The sequence below is a fragment of the Corapipo altera genome, unplaced genomic scaffold (genome assembly GCF_003945725.1).
Source record: "Corapipo altera isolate COAL_440 unplaced genomic scaffold, ASM394572v1 61167, whole genome shotgun sequence".
NCBI classification, from domain to species: domain Eukaryota; kingdom Metazoa; phylum Chordata; class Aves; order Passeriformes; family Pipridae; genus Corapipo; species Corapipo altera.
This window is the reverse complement of record NW_020884949.1, coordinates 2854850-2871062: the sequence shown is the minus strand read 5'-3', so window position 1 is coordinate 2871062 and position 16213 is coordinate 2854850. Positions and strand designations below refer to the sequence as shown.

General features: G+C 36.4%; 1 protein-coding gene across 5 annotated transcripts in view; it reads right to left on the bottom strand.

Annotated features, from left to right (window-relative positions):
- The window catches only part of FAM172A (family with sequence similarity 172 member A), a 267049-nt gene that overhangs the window by 130121 nt on the left and 120715 nt on the right, over positions 1-16213 (bottom strand). For all 5 annotated transcript variants that reach the window (XM_027662902.1, XM_027662901.1, XM_027662905.1 and 2 more), the window contains one exon: positions 9036-9254. In XM_027662902.1, the coding sequence (XP_027518703.1) occupies positions 9036-9254 (219 nt within the window). The remainder of the gene's footprint in view (positions 1-9035; positions 9255-16213) is intronic.

The following is a 16213-nucleotide window of genomic DNA, read 5'->3' as shown; positions in this document are numbered from 1 at the left end:
CCATATTGCCACGCACTGTCCCAGTATCTGGTAACAGGGAATGAAGTGCAGATAAACAGGAAAAGAGAAGCAGGACAGACTCCATCCTGCACCGGAGAAGAAAGAGATTGTGTAGAAGAATGGACCTGGGCAACTGCAGGATCTGTCCTTCATGGTGGCAGAAGAAAAGCTGTAACACCAAGAAAGGTCTGGATAACTTGTCTCTAGTGCTGGTTGCCTTGTAGGAGCTGATTAAAGATCTTCAGGCTGAGACTCTGGAAGAGCTCGAATAGCTCTTATAGTTAACAGCAGAACAGTGTTTAACAATCCACATTTAACATATTTTTCTATTTTTGTAGGTTAGTTCTATTAGAGCAAATGTCTATACTAGCATATTTTAAATCTTAAATCTTGTTTAGTAATAAAAGCTGACAATGAGTGGGAAGAACTCATACCAGACATCCTGGAAATCCTCCATATTGTGATCATATTCAATGTGCCTGATATCTCAATACAATGCCAGAATACCCAAAACTGACTCTCCACCAAGCAGCATGGATTACTTTTGGAGGTCAGAGTACACTGAACAGCATTCATAGAAAACTGGATAGGAGTATCTTAAATAATTTTTAACCATTTACGAACATAGGCACAGGTTTAAGAGATGAAGAGAAACTGGGTTTCTGTCCAGGGGCTTCAAGACAACTTGTAGGTAATGCACCCGCCTGAGATACAGATTCAGATTTCACTTTGAAATCAGCAGTGTAGACAAAATCTTCTAAGAAGTGGTTGTGCACAGTCATAATTAAACTACTGTTCTCAAATGCTTTAATAAAGTACAGCCTTTTTAATTCTGCCATGTCTATCCACTTCTAAACACACACTAGGCAAATAAGCAATTTAAAGATCATAGAGTGTTTTTTCTCTTCCTGAAATTCAAGAACTCCTTTATAGTTAAAAATGAAAGTTTGTGGGCTCAAATTAACAATGTAGACAAAATCCTCATAAAGATATAATAAAGGAGAGGAATTCGGAAGAACATGGACAGTACTTGTATCCTTCCCATCATTCAAGAATGGTCATGCTATAACATCTGGAGAATATCTGTGAAAAAACTCCTATTATTGATCTGCTTTAAGGTCCTTTAGCAAATTCAAGACAATGATCTGGCTTGGGGAATTTTTTGATCTCTGAAGAAATCATGAATGTTTGCTCAACACCCCAGTGTTAAAAATGCCAAGAAATATCACTGCCTGTCTGGAGGAGTCTATATTTTTCAAGGTGCACTTCTACAGCACTACTTGTGCAAGACCACAGAGGATTAACCATGCTGATAGCTCGGTAGGCTTCCTGGTCTAAATCACCTGCACTTGCTCTTTGTAAGTGGATGACCAAACACAAGCTCAGTAGTGCCAAATCTTCTGAGACAGGGAAATCTACCTCTCTTTGCAATGTCCACAAAGTCTACCTATAGCTCAAATACTTCTTTGAGGGCTGGGATGGAGCTTGGTAATGTCAAATCATTGAACTACGTCAGCTGGAGAGCACCTCTGAGGGTCATCTAGTCCAAAACTATTCTCAAAGCACTGTCAGCCAGGACTGGTCACAACTGCTGTGCCTGATACTTTCCATCAAAAGCAAAGAAGAGGGTGGTCTGTAGTTCTTGTGTCACAGAAGTGTAAAAACGCACCTTGTGAAAGCTCCCCAAACCTTGAATCACAGGGATTTGAGAAAAAAATGACTTTGCACACACTCGGGAGAAGTCCTGCAGATGACTACTGTGGACATGAAGTAATTTACAGCACTTCCATGCCAGAACCTTTTTTTCGCAACATTTGTATGCTCTGTGGACCAACAGTACAACTGAAGCAGTGGTTATCTTTCGCAGTCTGTCTTTGCTAAGTCTAGCAGACCTGAACTTTGCATAGTCACTTTATCTTTGGGTAGAAACAGCTTTACTTCATGGTGTTGTTAGAAACTTATGTCATGGTTATCTACCACCATTGTAAGAGAATAACAGTAGTATCTCAGCCTCCGTTTCAGTGATGATACTGTTTGGTGCCCATCAGAAGAAAAATCAATCAGCCAAACTCTATCAGTCAGCTGGAGTAGTTCAGAACAAAAAGGGAAAGGAAATGGTAGAAGAACATAATAAACTAACAGCAAATGGTAGCAGAAAGGTATTTAAGACAAGTGGTCTTCATGATCAAATCAGATGCTGTTATTTTAAGATCGATTACAGCAATAACTCATTTGCCCACTTAAGGCAATGCAATCAGAGCCTTCATGCAGTCAGAACAGCACACAGCATCTGAAAGCATAACATCTCAATAGGAGAACTTCAGATATGGTAAACATCTTCATTGGTAAGGGATTTAAAGATAACTAACAGTCATTAAACATAAGCCTACTCTTTTTTGGTAACCAGTGCAAGGGACACAGGATGAATAACATGACCTTGTCATCAAATGTGTTTGTTCATTTTTCAAACAGGAAAAGGAAAGTACCCAGAGAATTAGAGAGGTGTCTTGCAAAGTGGAATGTGTGAGGGCAGTGATTTATCAAAGGGTAAGACCACAAAGTTAATTGCAGAACCCAGAAATCTTTCATAATTACTTAGGCACACTAAGCTTTGCTAAATTTCTTCGTTGCTTAATTTGCTAGCTTCAAAAGAATTCCTCAGCAAACCAGATCCCTAAAACAAATAAATATCTGCCATCATCACATCTTCATGCAATTAAGGCTTCTGTTTTCCCAGGTTAAGAACAGAGTGGTTGTGATACAGTTAAGTGATAATATCAATTGCCCACTTTTATAGGATATAGGCTGAACTGGCAAGATCCATGAAATCAGATTATTCAGTTATACAACAGGTGGAAAAGACAGGAGATAGGAATGAAAAACCATCCTGGAAGCAAACACCAGTCCAAAAGAACAAACACACTGCAGATGTTTATGATGTACCAATCCTACTGCCTAATTTAAACACATTTTAAATTCCTTGCTGTACTACACAGATGGATGTACTAATTACATATTTGCTTTTGGGGAAAAAGGAAACTTTCTTATGTATCCTATGCCTGTGCTCATTATATGAGAGCCCACCTTGAGCAATTGGCAGGACACTGAACATGTAAGAGGGTAAGTAGGGTTTGTGTGCTTTAGTGTAGGTAGTGTCTGTGTGCACAAACTTGCACATGTACTCACATGACACTTTTCTCACTCCATGCTTTTGCTAGAAGTACCAAACTAGAGGATCCCACACTGCTGCTTAAGAGCCTAGAAAAACTTCAGTCTCCTCAACACACAAAATTATTGGGAACTCTAAATGCACCTCAGTCTTACTTTATGTATGAGTTTCTCTCCAAGCAGTACCATCTATTGAGAAAACAAATAAAAATTCAAGTTTTACTTGAAAATAAAGAAAATATACCTCACTGGGTATTGCCAAATTCACTCTTGCCAAGTCCTGATTAAAAAATACAGAGAAAGAGAATGAGAATCAACTGTTAAAGTGTAGAACAGTGTAACTGAACAACACACAGTCTATTCAGGAGAAAACCTGCTACTGACACCAACCACAAAAGACAAAAGCATTTTTCATCAGTTTATCATCCACTTTTAGCCAGGGAGATAAGGGTAAAACAAGGATTCAGCCAAGAGAGGAACAAGAAAGTTTCTCAAAATTTAGTTGAGTTAATGGCTGGAGATAATTGTAAAACAGACTGTTTTAGGAAATACTTCTGCCTGGACACTATGGAAATGAAGTTAACAGCTCTGGAGTTGGTAAAAGCTAGTTCTCATGACGATGAGCTGTAGAGTTCACTAAGGCGTGGTAAGAACAGAACTCACAACTGCTCTCCTCAGAGCTCACAATAAGGCATATTTCTTTACCTGCAGAGTGACAACAAGCTAATTAAAAAGATAAACCTTGTTCTCGAGATGTAAATTGTTCAAAATAACACCACATCAAAAAGTAAGGATTTTGGTTAGTAAAATCCTTCACTTGTAAGGATTTTAAAATGTAATGAATGAAATGCTATAATACTTAAGTTTTCAAATTTCAGCCACCTATGAATGGCAGGGTAGGAACTGACATTTTTCCCTGGGCAGTTTATTCCACATTGCTCCATGCCACTGTTTCCTCCACTACTTCTAGCCCTTCAGCAGCTGTCTACTGCTGCAGGCAGCCAAGTAGACTACAAGGGAACTACTAGATTTATCTTAATCCCAAAAGCTAGATGTTTTTCCTTCATATTTTTTCTTGAATTTACACTTTGTTTTTGGTAGCAGATGAGGTGAAAAAAACATCCTTGAACTTATATAGGCAGTTCTCATGAGGTTTTTATTGCCATCATGATTTTGCTGCTGCTTACAAGTGATGGAGATTTCTCCGGAACGTAAGGAAGTAACAGGCTTTAAAATGTGAATATGGACAGAGTAAAACTATGTGTTATATCAGAGGTACAGGTAAAGTAATGCTGGCAGTTGTAAAAGAGTAAACAAAACAGGCATTGTGATACAAACATCAGCATGAGACTCTAGAGGTTGGAGTCCTGATGCCCAGGTCTGCCACAGACATTCTCTGCACTGTGCATGTCCCTTACCTCTCAGCAGCTGTCTGCCTAGAGTTTGCCATTTTGTCTTCTCTAGTGGAATAAAGGGCTTATTAGCTTGGTCTCAGCAGCAGGTTAATGTAGTCGCACAGGCTCTGGATGAAAGCAGGCATGAACCTTGCCAAGTCAGAGGGTAGGTGGAGGAAGCCTACATCTGGCCCAGGAATGGCACAGGGTGAGACCCACAGCTGATGGGACTGCAGCCATGCTTGGCAAATGGCTCAATCTTCTACATGAAAGAAATCCATGGTACTGAAAGGTCACAAGTGGACAGTCTGCTGTGACTTTCAGTCATGCAGTGCTTCATGTCAGCCGTACCAAATAATAAGCAAAAATGGCACAAATGTGTTTGTATGCTTGCCAGGATATCCTGCCTACCAGCAGTCAAGGTGCACTATACTGTATATTAATAAACCTGCCTTTTACTGCTTTCTCCTAAATATTGGCACAAATTATCCTGATGCATCTATTTTTAGTAAAACAAATTAATTATCTGCACATGATCTTTTCTTATTTAATCTCTCACAGAAAACGGGAAAAAATTATTTAGGAAAGGTATGTTACATCCAAAATTAATTTAATTTCATTGATATGCTGTTAGTAGAAATGGCACTATTATAGATTGTGCTATAGTAAAAACAGAATTTGCAGTAAGAATTATTAAAGCAGCTAAGCTCAGCGGAAAAAGTAAAAGGACAAAATTCCTAGCATACAGGCCTTTGAAAGACTTTTGCCCAGAAAACCTGACCCCATCAGTTGTTCTGATAAAGTCCTTTTTCCTACTTCTTTCTTCATTGCCTCTTTGATATCCTTCAAGTATTGCAGCAACAAGATTATTGCAAATTACTATTACTACAAAATTATGCAATTTATACTTTTCCCTTTGATAACATTTCAGAATCCACTCAGTATACTTGTTAAAGTGTTGAATGCTGTTTGTTTAGAAAGGGATAAATACTGATTTACATTTTTAACTGTCTTTTAACATAGAGAAGACACTGTCAATGTAAAAATCTGTAGGGAGTGGGAGATGGCTCAGAGGGTGGAAGGAATGATGTCATATTTAAGCCTGTATGATCTGTTTCCATAGAAAAAATTTAGAGATCAACAAATTATCAGTTTAGTTCAGTAATAAACAAAGGTTGGCTAGGGTATAAGGTTTCTGGGGAGAAGCATTAGCCCATATGTGCAGAGCAGCCTCTGGTGGTCTAAGAAAAAATGGTAGTATTTATAACTAAGGATAGAAATATGGTTTTTTAAAAGAATGTATATACATATTTAGCTATTTTACTAAATCCTCCATTCAACACTTTAAAAAACAAGATGCATTAAAAATTATCTGCTGGCATTATAGTTGTTAAAATCGGAACAGTAAGTGTATTGAAATTCATATGCATTCATTAGCACACTATATAAAACTAAATTGCTTGTGTTTAATCATTTTATAAAAGTATTACAGTCAATGCTGATTATGAAGAAGTTTTTTCCTTGGTTTGTATCGCCAAAATAGAAACCAAATTTGTAAGAATGTTACTGAATTTATGACATTTTCTGTCTTCACTTGTGAATTCAGTTGCCAGATGTTTTCAAGAACAAAAAATTCTGTCTTATTACAAAACATATTAAGCAGGTTTTCCTACCATAATGTTTGACATGATGTTTATTACCCAGACCAAATCAGTCCCTTTAACAAGCTATAATGTATGCCAGAGAGTACATTATTTCATAATTAAAGGAACTCCAGCATGAAACAACAAGTACTTTGATCCTTCGAGCACTGTGCTTAACGCACTACACACTCCCATAGTTGTTTTTATTTTACTCATTTTGTACAAAAATACAGTGTAATTTGAGATTTCGTATTTTAAGACTCTGATTTTACATATTTTGAGCCCCTCAGCTATTTTTTCCTATGAAAATAAAGAAAATACTTAAAGACAATTAACAGGGAAGAGTTTTACTTTTCCAGTTCTTGGAAAATCTAGCTGCAGAAGTGGGAGCATCATCCAGACAGCTTTAATTTGTTCAAATGACATTTCTTCATCGGACCATAACAGACCTCAGTGACCCTATGAGAATATAACTGAAGATATTTATTCCTGCTACTTAACAGTCTGAAACAATTTCTCCAGCATATCTGACACAAATATATTTTCTTTCAAAGTTAGATGAAGTTAATGCTTTCTTGTGAGGATATTTTTCATCTAGTCTCTCTGTACCACTTTTTCCCTACTTGGCAAAGTTGATGTAAGGCTTGCTGAGGTTTTTCAAAACTCTTTGATGAGATCACTATGAAGCCTCCTTAAATATTTCTGTTGAGTGACAATACGTTTTATTTCAAGAGCCTAGTTAGTCAAATGTATGCTATCCTATACAGTAAGTAAAGGCCATACATGCATTGCCCTTCAAGATCACCCCAAATCAGCTCAAACCCAGCAGCCTGAAGTTATGGAAGCATGGCAGCAAGTTCCTGGGTGCAAGCAAACAGTAATCCTATGGATTCAAGCATGGGAGGCAAGAAACAGATTGCAAATATGGTTTGGCACCTCTTGCAACCACCTACAGACTTAGCAGTTCTGCCCAACAGAGTAAATGGAATGCTACTGACGGTCCAGTTTTGTTTCAGAAACTGATAGGCAAGGAAATTGCAGTAATTTGTCCTTCAACACGCTAAAGCAGGTAGGTTTTTCATTCTATTTAAAGAAAATATCTGTACTAGAGTGTATTGAATAAAAAAAAAACCAAGAAATTATTTCAAAATAAAACACCAACCTCATCAGAAAGCCTGATTTCAACTAACTGGCCTGGGACAGGAGACCACTCCCCACACTTTTACTAAAACATATGCTACTTCCTTCCTTAATTTGAAGAAAATTAAATAAAGGAAAGATCAACAGTAATATTTGAGGCACAAAGCTGCGCAGAAAGGAAAATGGGATGGAGTCATATATTTTATGTTTCGGGGGTCAAACCTCCTGAAGCCAAATTTCATGCCTCATCAAGCAAAAGAGCCATGAGAAGATGGAATTGCTAAAAGGGTTATCAAAAAAAGGTTCACTTTTAACAGGGGAAGACTGAACTTGCAGCTGACTAGACCTTCTTCTGGACAATACAGCAACTCTGTCCACTGGCATCTTATGGACCAAGACTGGTTGCCCCTCTTAAGAAGCAGGGTCTGGAGGTGGGCAGAATAGCATCTCATAAAAAAGCAGCAAAGAGAAAACAAAGTGCCTTGTTGGTGAATTTTAATATGTATAATACATTCTTTTGTTTCCCACATTCAGCTGTGAGATATTTCTCAAAAGACACAGTTATATTTATGGTATTAGTGATAATCTTGCTTCCAGGTTACCAACGCTTTTAACTAGCCAGCACAGCTGTATTTCTCTTACAAATATTGTTATGCAAAACCACAATTAATAGGGACGTGTTAAAATTTAAGATGATTCTACCATGTCTTTTGCCAGATTTTTCCGTTTCTCACTAGAAAGACACATAGACTTTTACTGTTTTAACTTCACTATGGAGTTTCTGGCATGTTTTATCTTTGAATGAAAATACTAACTTTCATAATAAGGGTTTTGGAAATTGTATGACTTAGTCTGGAATGTATAATCCATAGTATGTATATGAAGCAGAATGTGTCAAAGTGCAAATAATATTGTTTGTGCCCCCTGCAGAATTAGAAATCCTTGGGTAGCACTGTTATAATGATCCCATGCTGCTAGCATTACAAAGTGCAAAGGTTCACTGAGTCAGAAAAGGGCAAGGGACAGAGTTTCTTCATGATACCATTCTTGAATTATTCTAGCTTAAATATTTATTACTATATTAATAAGTTTCCTTCTTTTTCTGCCTTCAGAAATTCAGCTCAAACACAATGGATGGCTGCTCCTATGAAAACAATCCATTACAGGATAAATCTGCTACCACACAAGATGAACACTGGTATTTTCCACAATACATTATTAATTTAGAAGATAATATGTTAAAAAAACTGTAACTACTGTCTCCCCAGTATAAGAAAATAAAATACAGTAAATGCACACATGACATGTGAAGCTAGCATGTTGTCTAAGCTTCGCTAAAAAGTGTTTCTTATGTGTGTACACCTCTGTTTAAAAAATAATTTTTACAAAGTCTTTCTTAAACCATTCTCTTTCTTGATAGCACCAGTGAGTTCCTCTGGGGTTTATTTGAAGTTTCCCTTTGAAATTATAAAGAAATGTTTCGTAACACTTCCAAAACATCAGACTCAATAAGTGACCAAAAATATCAATAGAATAAAGAGCCAGGAACTCTGTATAAACTCTTGAATGCCACCTCAGTATTGTGTTTGTTTTAAAAAAAAAATAATTTAAAATGCTTATTAGCCAGTATAGACAGTAAACATATGTATGCATCAATAAAGAAGGGCAAACAAAACCAAAAGAAACTTACTCTAATATAGATCTGCATAGTTTCTTTTTCTTTTTGTGGATTTCGATACTTTTCGTAGAAGTCACGTCGCTTCTTTGTTTCCTTCTGGATTTTATCTTTTCTTTCCCTCTTTTCTGCAGGTTCATCTGAGCAATCAGAAGACAGCTGTATTTGGGCTTTTGTCTTCTCCACTTCAATGTAGTTCTCATTGGGATTCAGAACTATTACTCCATAGCCTTCCTGTTTAAGAAGAGAGACACACGCACACACACAAAAAGGAGGAATATGAAAAGGGAGATTTAATGCTTGAAAATTCCTTGCATTTACTTTAATGCTCTTTAAAACTTTTATATTTATTTCAGTAAGTTCACACAACATAATTTATTGAAGGATTTTTAAGAATATTCTGTCATTAAAGGGATATTGACATGAGAATATGTGTCTGTATGTGTACTTATGCTCATATACACCCCTCAGCATCAGAAAAGTTGCCTGGTTTACCTTTAAAACAATTTAATATGTTGTTTTATTCATAAGCACTTTATATGACTTTTTCAGAAAACAATATGGGAACTAAAAGCAAAATATTGCTTTAAGAACTCTGCATAATGATGAATAAAAGGCTGTATACCCAGCCAGTAAAAACCTTTAAAATAAAAAGGATGGAGAGATTTTATATATATATATATGTATGTACGTATATATATATATATATTAAAGAAAGCATGTGAAAATTATTCACTGCATTTTAAAATAGTAAAACCTTTTGTCTAGCTGACAACAAGCATACCATGCAGAAGCAAATAGCAGCAGTAACAATGAATCAATACCAAAACTGAATCAGTGGTATTGCTTAGAAGTCACCTCCTTTATGGTGGGTCTGACTTTTTAGTGCATCTTTAAATCTGCTCTAAAAGTTCACTGGGATTATGTCATGTATTCAACAAATCCAGAGAAAATTTGTGACCTGCAGGATCCTTTTGAGCACACCAGCAGCATTTTTGTGCCTCAGAAAATGAGCTGTTTGAAAAATACATGGATTTATGAATGAAAAATAAATTTTGAATAAATAAGCCAACCATTATTTATGATTTTTAAATTATTGCAAATCACAGAAAAATTGCAATATTTTTGGAAGATATAACTGCAAATAGAGGGAGAAAAGAGAAGCACGTGGATTTAACAAATGAGTTCTTAAAGTTAACATGGGTTTCCAGTCAAAATCAAACTGTCATTTAAAAGTAAATTTTAATAAAGACTTACTTTTTTGAAATGTCTATATTAATTATCTAACGGAACAGCTTTATTCCAGCTTTTCACTTGGTACATCGTTTTGCTCTTAGGCTAGTCATGAGGATCAAAGAGGTCCCCTATACCTAGCTGCCCAGAGCAAACCAAGTCCACCCCAACAAAAGATACTTTATTTGGGCTTACTTTATTCTAATCTGTAGAGCCATTCACCAACCTTGTAGTTCATTGTGGCCACTGTCAGGTAGACAGATTGTCACTCAGTGATTTTCTACAGTTCGACACACTCGACTAGTTATCAAAATCACATCTGAAGGGAGTTCCTACCCCTCGTCCTTGTGCCCTTCTCGAACGTCTGCCATAGCTTCTCCTCCCACCAAAAATCAAGTTAAAGGGCACAGTTGCACTCTGCTAAACAGGGTTAAATAGAGGCATTCAGGACACTATCTCTGCTGTAAGGACATAGTCAAAAAAGGTCACCATAGGCCAAAGAGTAAAATTGCCTCCTTTCTAGACACAGCACCATAAGGGGGTCTCCTGTCACGTCACTCCCCTGCCCTCCCTGCTGAGTGAATTGAAATGGGATAAATATAAACAAACAGGCAAATAAATAAACAAAAAACAGGGAGCCAGCAAAGGAAAACAGAAAATAAAACAAGAAAAAATTTAAAATCTATCTACACCACTATCAGGAATGCCAGACAATATTAACACATAATGCTGTACCATGAACACATAAACTTTCCAACTTGGAAAATTTCAAAGCCCAAAATTCATCACAGAGAAGAATACTGCTTACAAACATTCCTAAACTGTAATCTCTGAAAAAAAGGATAGTTTTTGAGCTTGCCATTGCCAGTGTAGGACCAAGTTTTTGCAGTACTTGGCAGGTGAGTGGTTTTGTGGCTCTTCACCTTCTTGGCCTGCTTGTTTTGAGCAGAGACACTCTGTGTATTGATTTGTTTTCCTTTCTATAGAATGTCAAATGCAAAATTCATATGTTTATTACAGGTCTACAAGTGTTACAGGGATTTGAAGCTGTGTCCACCTTAAGCTGACCACAACACACACACACAAATCATCAGAGCGGAATTTGTCTAAGTTATTGATTATGTAACTGAAAATTACATGACTCATTTGTCCAATTTTATGAAGACACAATGTCAATTTTTCACACAGACATCAACAGATGAAATATGATTCTATTTTTAAATCCAACTATTTCATAAATCAATTAAAGGATTTTTATCAAATATCTTTTAAGCACTGTGGCATGACTCCTCTAATATTTTTTCTACAATTTCTCCCAGATAGTAGGCTTTTCCTATCAGTAGAATTAAAATAATTAAGTAATAACTGAGTCAATGTATTTTTTTCCCTCAATTATGGGAAAGCCTAAGTCTTTCTATTAGGAAAAGATAGTTTTTCTTATCTAATATAGTGTATTTCCCTTTCCTTTGTACTTCTGCATCCTAAATTGCAACATGGAAACAATGGCACCACAAAGAAGATTTGACAGTAACATATATAGATCAACATGGAAAAACAAAATGACTGGTAAAATGTACCCAATTACAACCTCTCTCATTCAGCCTTAGTCCAGCATTTTCCATTGAAAAGAAATGCTCAACTCTAAATAACATCAGTTTAAACAATGTGGCTTTTAAGTTCAATTATTTTTTTTTAAAATGTATTTCATATGGGCATAGCTGCAGCAATGAAGTTTAGTGCAATCAGAAAATTAAAAATAAAGGTAGAAGTCAAATGCAGTGAGGCTGAGAAGAGTGCATGTCAAAGCAAAACAGAACACAAGACCACTAATAACTAATCTTTAGCAAACTTTAATAATAAGCGAGATACAGTCTTTGGCATAACTTTTACATAACCATTAACATAGACAAAAATCACATTCATTAAAAAGTATCTTTTAAAATTAAAGCTCTGTTCAGAAATATCTATTTGCATGAAGAACTGTATTCATCTTATTTCACCATATACAGTATCTTTATGCTGGAAAGTATTAAATATGCCATTACTATGCATTACTTTGTTGATTTGGTGTTGGTGCATCTATACTAAACAAATCAAATAAAATTACCAACTTCACCTATGATGAGCTTACATCATTAATAAAATGTAGTGACCTCTGGCCTAAGTAAGTACCAATCATCTAGGAGGGTTTCTAAAACTTGTCACACTCAGTGGTATATTAGGTGGTATACAAACATTAGGTATGTTTTCAATGTATGTAACAGTAGTTTTCCCCTATGTTTCCAGTATGCACAGAAAGAGAAACCACTCCCTAAGTTGCAAAGTTTTTTCATGGTAAAAAGTTAAACTTTAGGACACTCCCCACAACCCATCAATCTTCAGCCAAGCACATCACTGTACCTCTGATGAGACCTAACAATCAGGACTGACACTGACAAATACAACTCCTAGCCTCTAATCTACAAAATTACAGTTTCTCTCTCAGACTAAAACACCCAATTAACGTCTATTCCCCCCCACATTCTAATGCTTCAAGGTAAATAAAATTTATTCTACACTAACTGCTGGCATCCTCCAGGTTGCTGCTTCTGGAGATAGAGGATTGTGATGACGAAAGGAAAGACAGGCATACAAAGTCACATATTAGAAAAAATCATGAATCTTGGTTACAATACCTTTACCACAAAGCCAGAACAATGAAGAAGGGCCTTTTCCATCATAATACATAAGGCACAAATGGAGCAGTATGTTTTGCCTCTTACTGGAACTTCAAGCAAGATGTTCAAAACAGAAGGAATACCAAAATTCTTTCCTCTGACAGCAAAAGTAAAGTTAAAAAGAAAGAACCTCAAAGTATTTGGGGTAAATTCCAGATCTTTTGAAATCTCCCCTGAATGACCACATGAATAATGAGCTGAAAGTATTCAGATCTGCATATTAATCCAGCAGGATGGGACACCATATGTGATCAGAGAAGTCAGAACTGGAGAGGTATCTTTTGACCTATGTAACTATCTTTTTGGACTGCAAGCAACGGTCTGAAAGAGATCATTTTCCTAAGCTTTATCAACGTGAATTTTCAAGTTCAGGTTTCTATTTGGATGGCTGGCACAAGACTGGAGTTAATTCCCAGGGGAAATGCAACTCAAAGTGCTCTGTTCTTAAACTCACCTGTGGTTAAAATGGACACAGCAACGTCCATTCATCTTTCCAAAAGATGTATGCTCTGTTAATTTCCCATCTTTTCCACAAGAAGGGTACATCTATGTCACTGTTGCAACACTGTAGGTGCAACAGCAGGATGAGGTCATGACAACCAATCAGAAGTCACTAGTGAAGCGTTAAAGTAAACATAGCTGTTGGAGATGCAGCTCAGCTTGAAAAATGCCCCCTCCATTATTTGAGCAATTTTCTCAAGACGTGACCTGCGACTGAAATGCCTGAAATGTCAGTTGACTCCGCTTTCTGTTTCCACCCAATGTACATTTTGGCATCTGCACCCTGTTAACACTGCGATATTTTCATCCCAGATATACCTTGGCCGCCTGAATTCCAGCACTATGTCCAAATGTATAAAAATGCTGTGTTTCTGCCAAATACACACTGTCCCACTAAGTTCCCAACTTAAAATGGCTCATCAGGTTAGGCAGGAAAAGAAAACGTGCCACAAAAAGTTTTTAGAGGACCACCTGTTGTCTATTATTTTTACATAGTACTTACTCATAAATCATAACACAGGGTAATTAATCAAGCTGTCAAAGAGAAGGTCAAAGGTTATGTGGGAGAGTCAGAAGGTCATGCATGGGCTGATAGAGGTCAGGGTCACACTGCATTCCTCATTATCAAGTTGGGATGAGAGACGGCCCAAGCAAACAAAAGTGAAAGCAGATGGAGAAGTGAGTGGATAAAAAAGAGGAGAAAATTTCACAAACAAAAAGAAAAGTGAAAGAAGAATGTCAGTTGCCTTCTAACAAGGAGGAGAATAGAGTAGAAATACTTTGAGATGTTCTCAAAAGGTTGCACATAATACAAAGAAACTACAGTTTGACTATTTAAATACACTTAATACAACCTTCCATCCAATCTTTCTGCAAATATTAAGCAATGCTGCAAAATGGGCAATGTAGTTTAAGTTCAATTTCACATATGAGGTCAGTATTTTAAAGGTGAATTAGACACAAGGAACCTATTACTGTGGTGAATATAGATGCATATATATAAAATTGCTTCTAAATGTTTATGTTTATTCCTGTTTACGGTTACAACCAAGGCATGTTCAATAAAAAAGTGATAACCTCCTTGAATGATATATTAAGAGCTGCACTTTCATATACACAAATCTTTAAAAACACAAAGCATCATAAAAGTCCTTCAAGATGATAAAATATTCTATCATTACACTGACCTGAATCAGACGCAGAATAGTGTGCAAAATTAGCTGTCACCCTTTCCTCAAAATCTTTGTTAATCTCATTTTGAATGTTTGCAGCTTTATCAACACATGCATCAATGTCAGCTCCTTGGTTACTGAACCGCTGTACTTGGAAGAAGATATAATTAAAATGTTTTGGCACAGAAAAGGTGAAATTGTATCTTCTCCTGTTCCCTGAGGAGTCTGTAAAACATGTAGGATATATTGACAAACACAAACCCTTGTCTAGAGCCCTGACATCCCAGGTCACCACAATGCTATTTATTTCAAAACATTCACTTTACACTCATCCAAACTGTCGCCTGCTGTGTAACTAACTTTTAATGGATATTAGAGCTACAGAAACAATAAACTCTTCATTTCCTTTCTGTTACTGCCTTCTAATTTGTCACTGCATTACATCCATATCTATTTGCATGCAGCACTGTATTCATCTTATTTCACCATCTTTATGCTGGAAATTATTAAACAAGCCTGACTATGCTCTACTTCGTTAATTTGGTGTAGCTAGTGTAGCTATACTAAAGAAATCAATGTTCAGGGCTACAAAAACCAGAAAAGCTGTTCCAACATTTTGCATTTACTGCTGGAAAGTTTTGAAAATAATTAATGTTTTATATCTATCTGTAATTACTAAATATGTCTACATGTTAGATTTGCAATTCTGCTTTATAATGTTTGTTCCCAAGGTCAGGACTGAATAAATACATCCATAAATTATAAGGATTTTTACTTCCTCGGTTGTGTACTGTATTCTTTGTAAGGAACTTCTGTGCCTTTACAAGCACTAGTTTCACTAGGATTTTCAGCAGAAAATTATTTCTCATGGCAAGAAAAACACAAGAAACTATGCTATAGCATTAACTTAATTCAGTGAATTAACAGAAAAGAACTATGTTCACGTTCAACTACTGCTTAATAAACATCAGACCCACCACCTCTCTCTGATGTGAGTTCAGCTATTTGGAGAAATCAGTGGAAGCTGAATGGAAGCGAATCTACCTCAGCCATGCAGGCAGGATACTGGGCTGCAAATAATCTGTCCATAACTGCCCAGGCTGCAAAATCAGCTTCTGTTTTTCTTCACTAAGTGTAGACAGCTTTGGGGTCCCTATAACCTGCGAAAGAACGAACCCACTAGTTTGCCCCCAAGACATCCTATAGGAACTCCTTCTATAACTAAAGTCTGTACTCTAAAAGTTTACCCTGTCACCCCACCCCCCGCCTTAAGAAACTATTTTACTTTCTTTTCCAACAAAAATTTCAAATGTTTCAGAGGGGTACAAGATTTCAAACAAGAAGCTTGGGTATATTCCACTTTTTCACTAAAACTTTAATTAAAACATTATTTAATTTAAACAGAGCTTACCTTTTCAAAGTATTGCACCAGAAACAACGTAAATTAAATAATTTTAAAAAAGCCCACACAAGTAACAATAACAAGTAATTATTTGTTTTCATGTATCAATAGATACCAGTATCTTCAATAGACACAAACCAAAGAGAATGCCAGTTAGTCTCTGAAAGT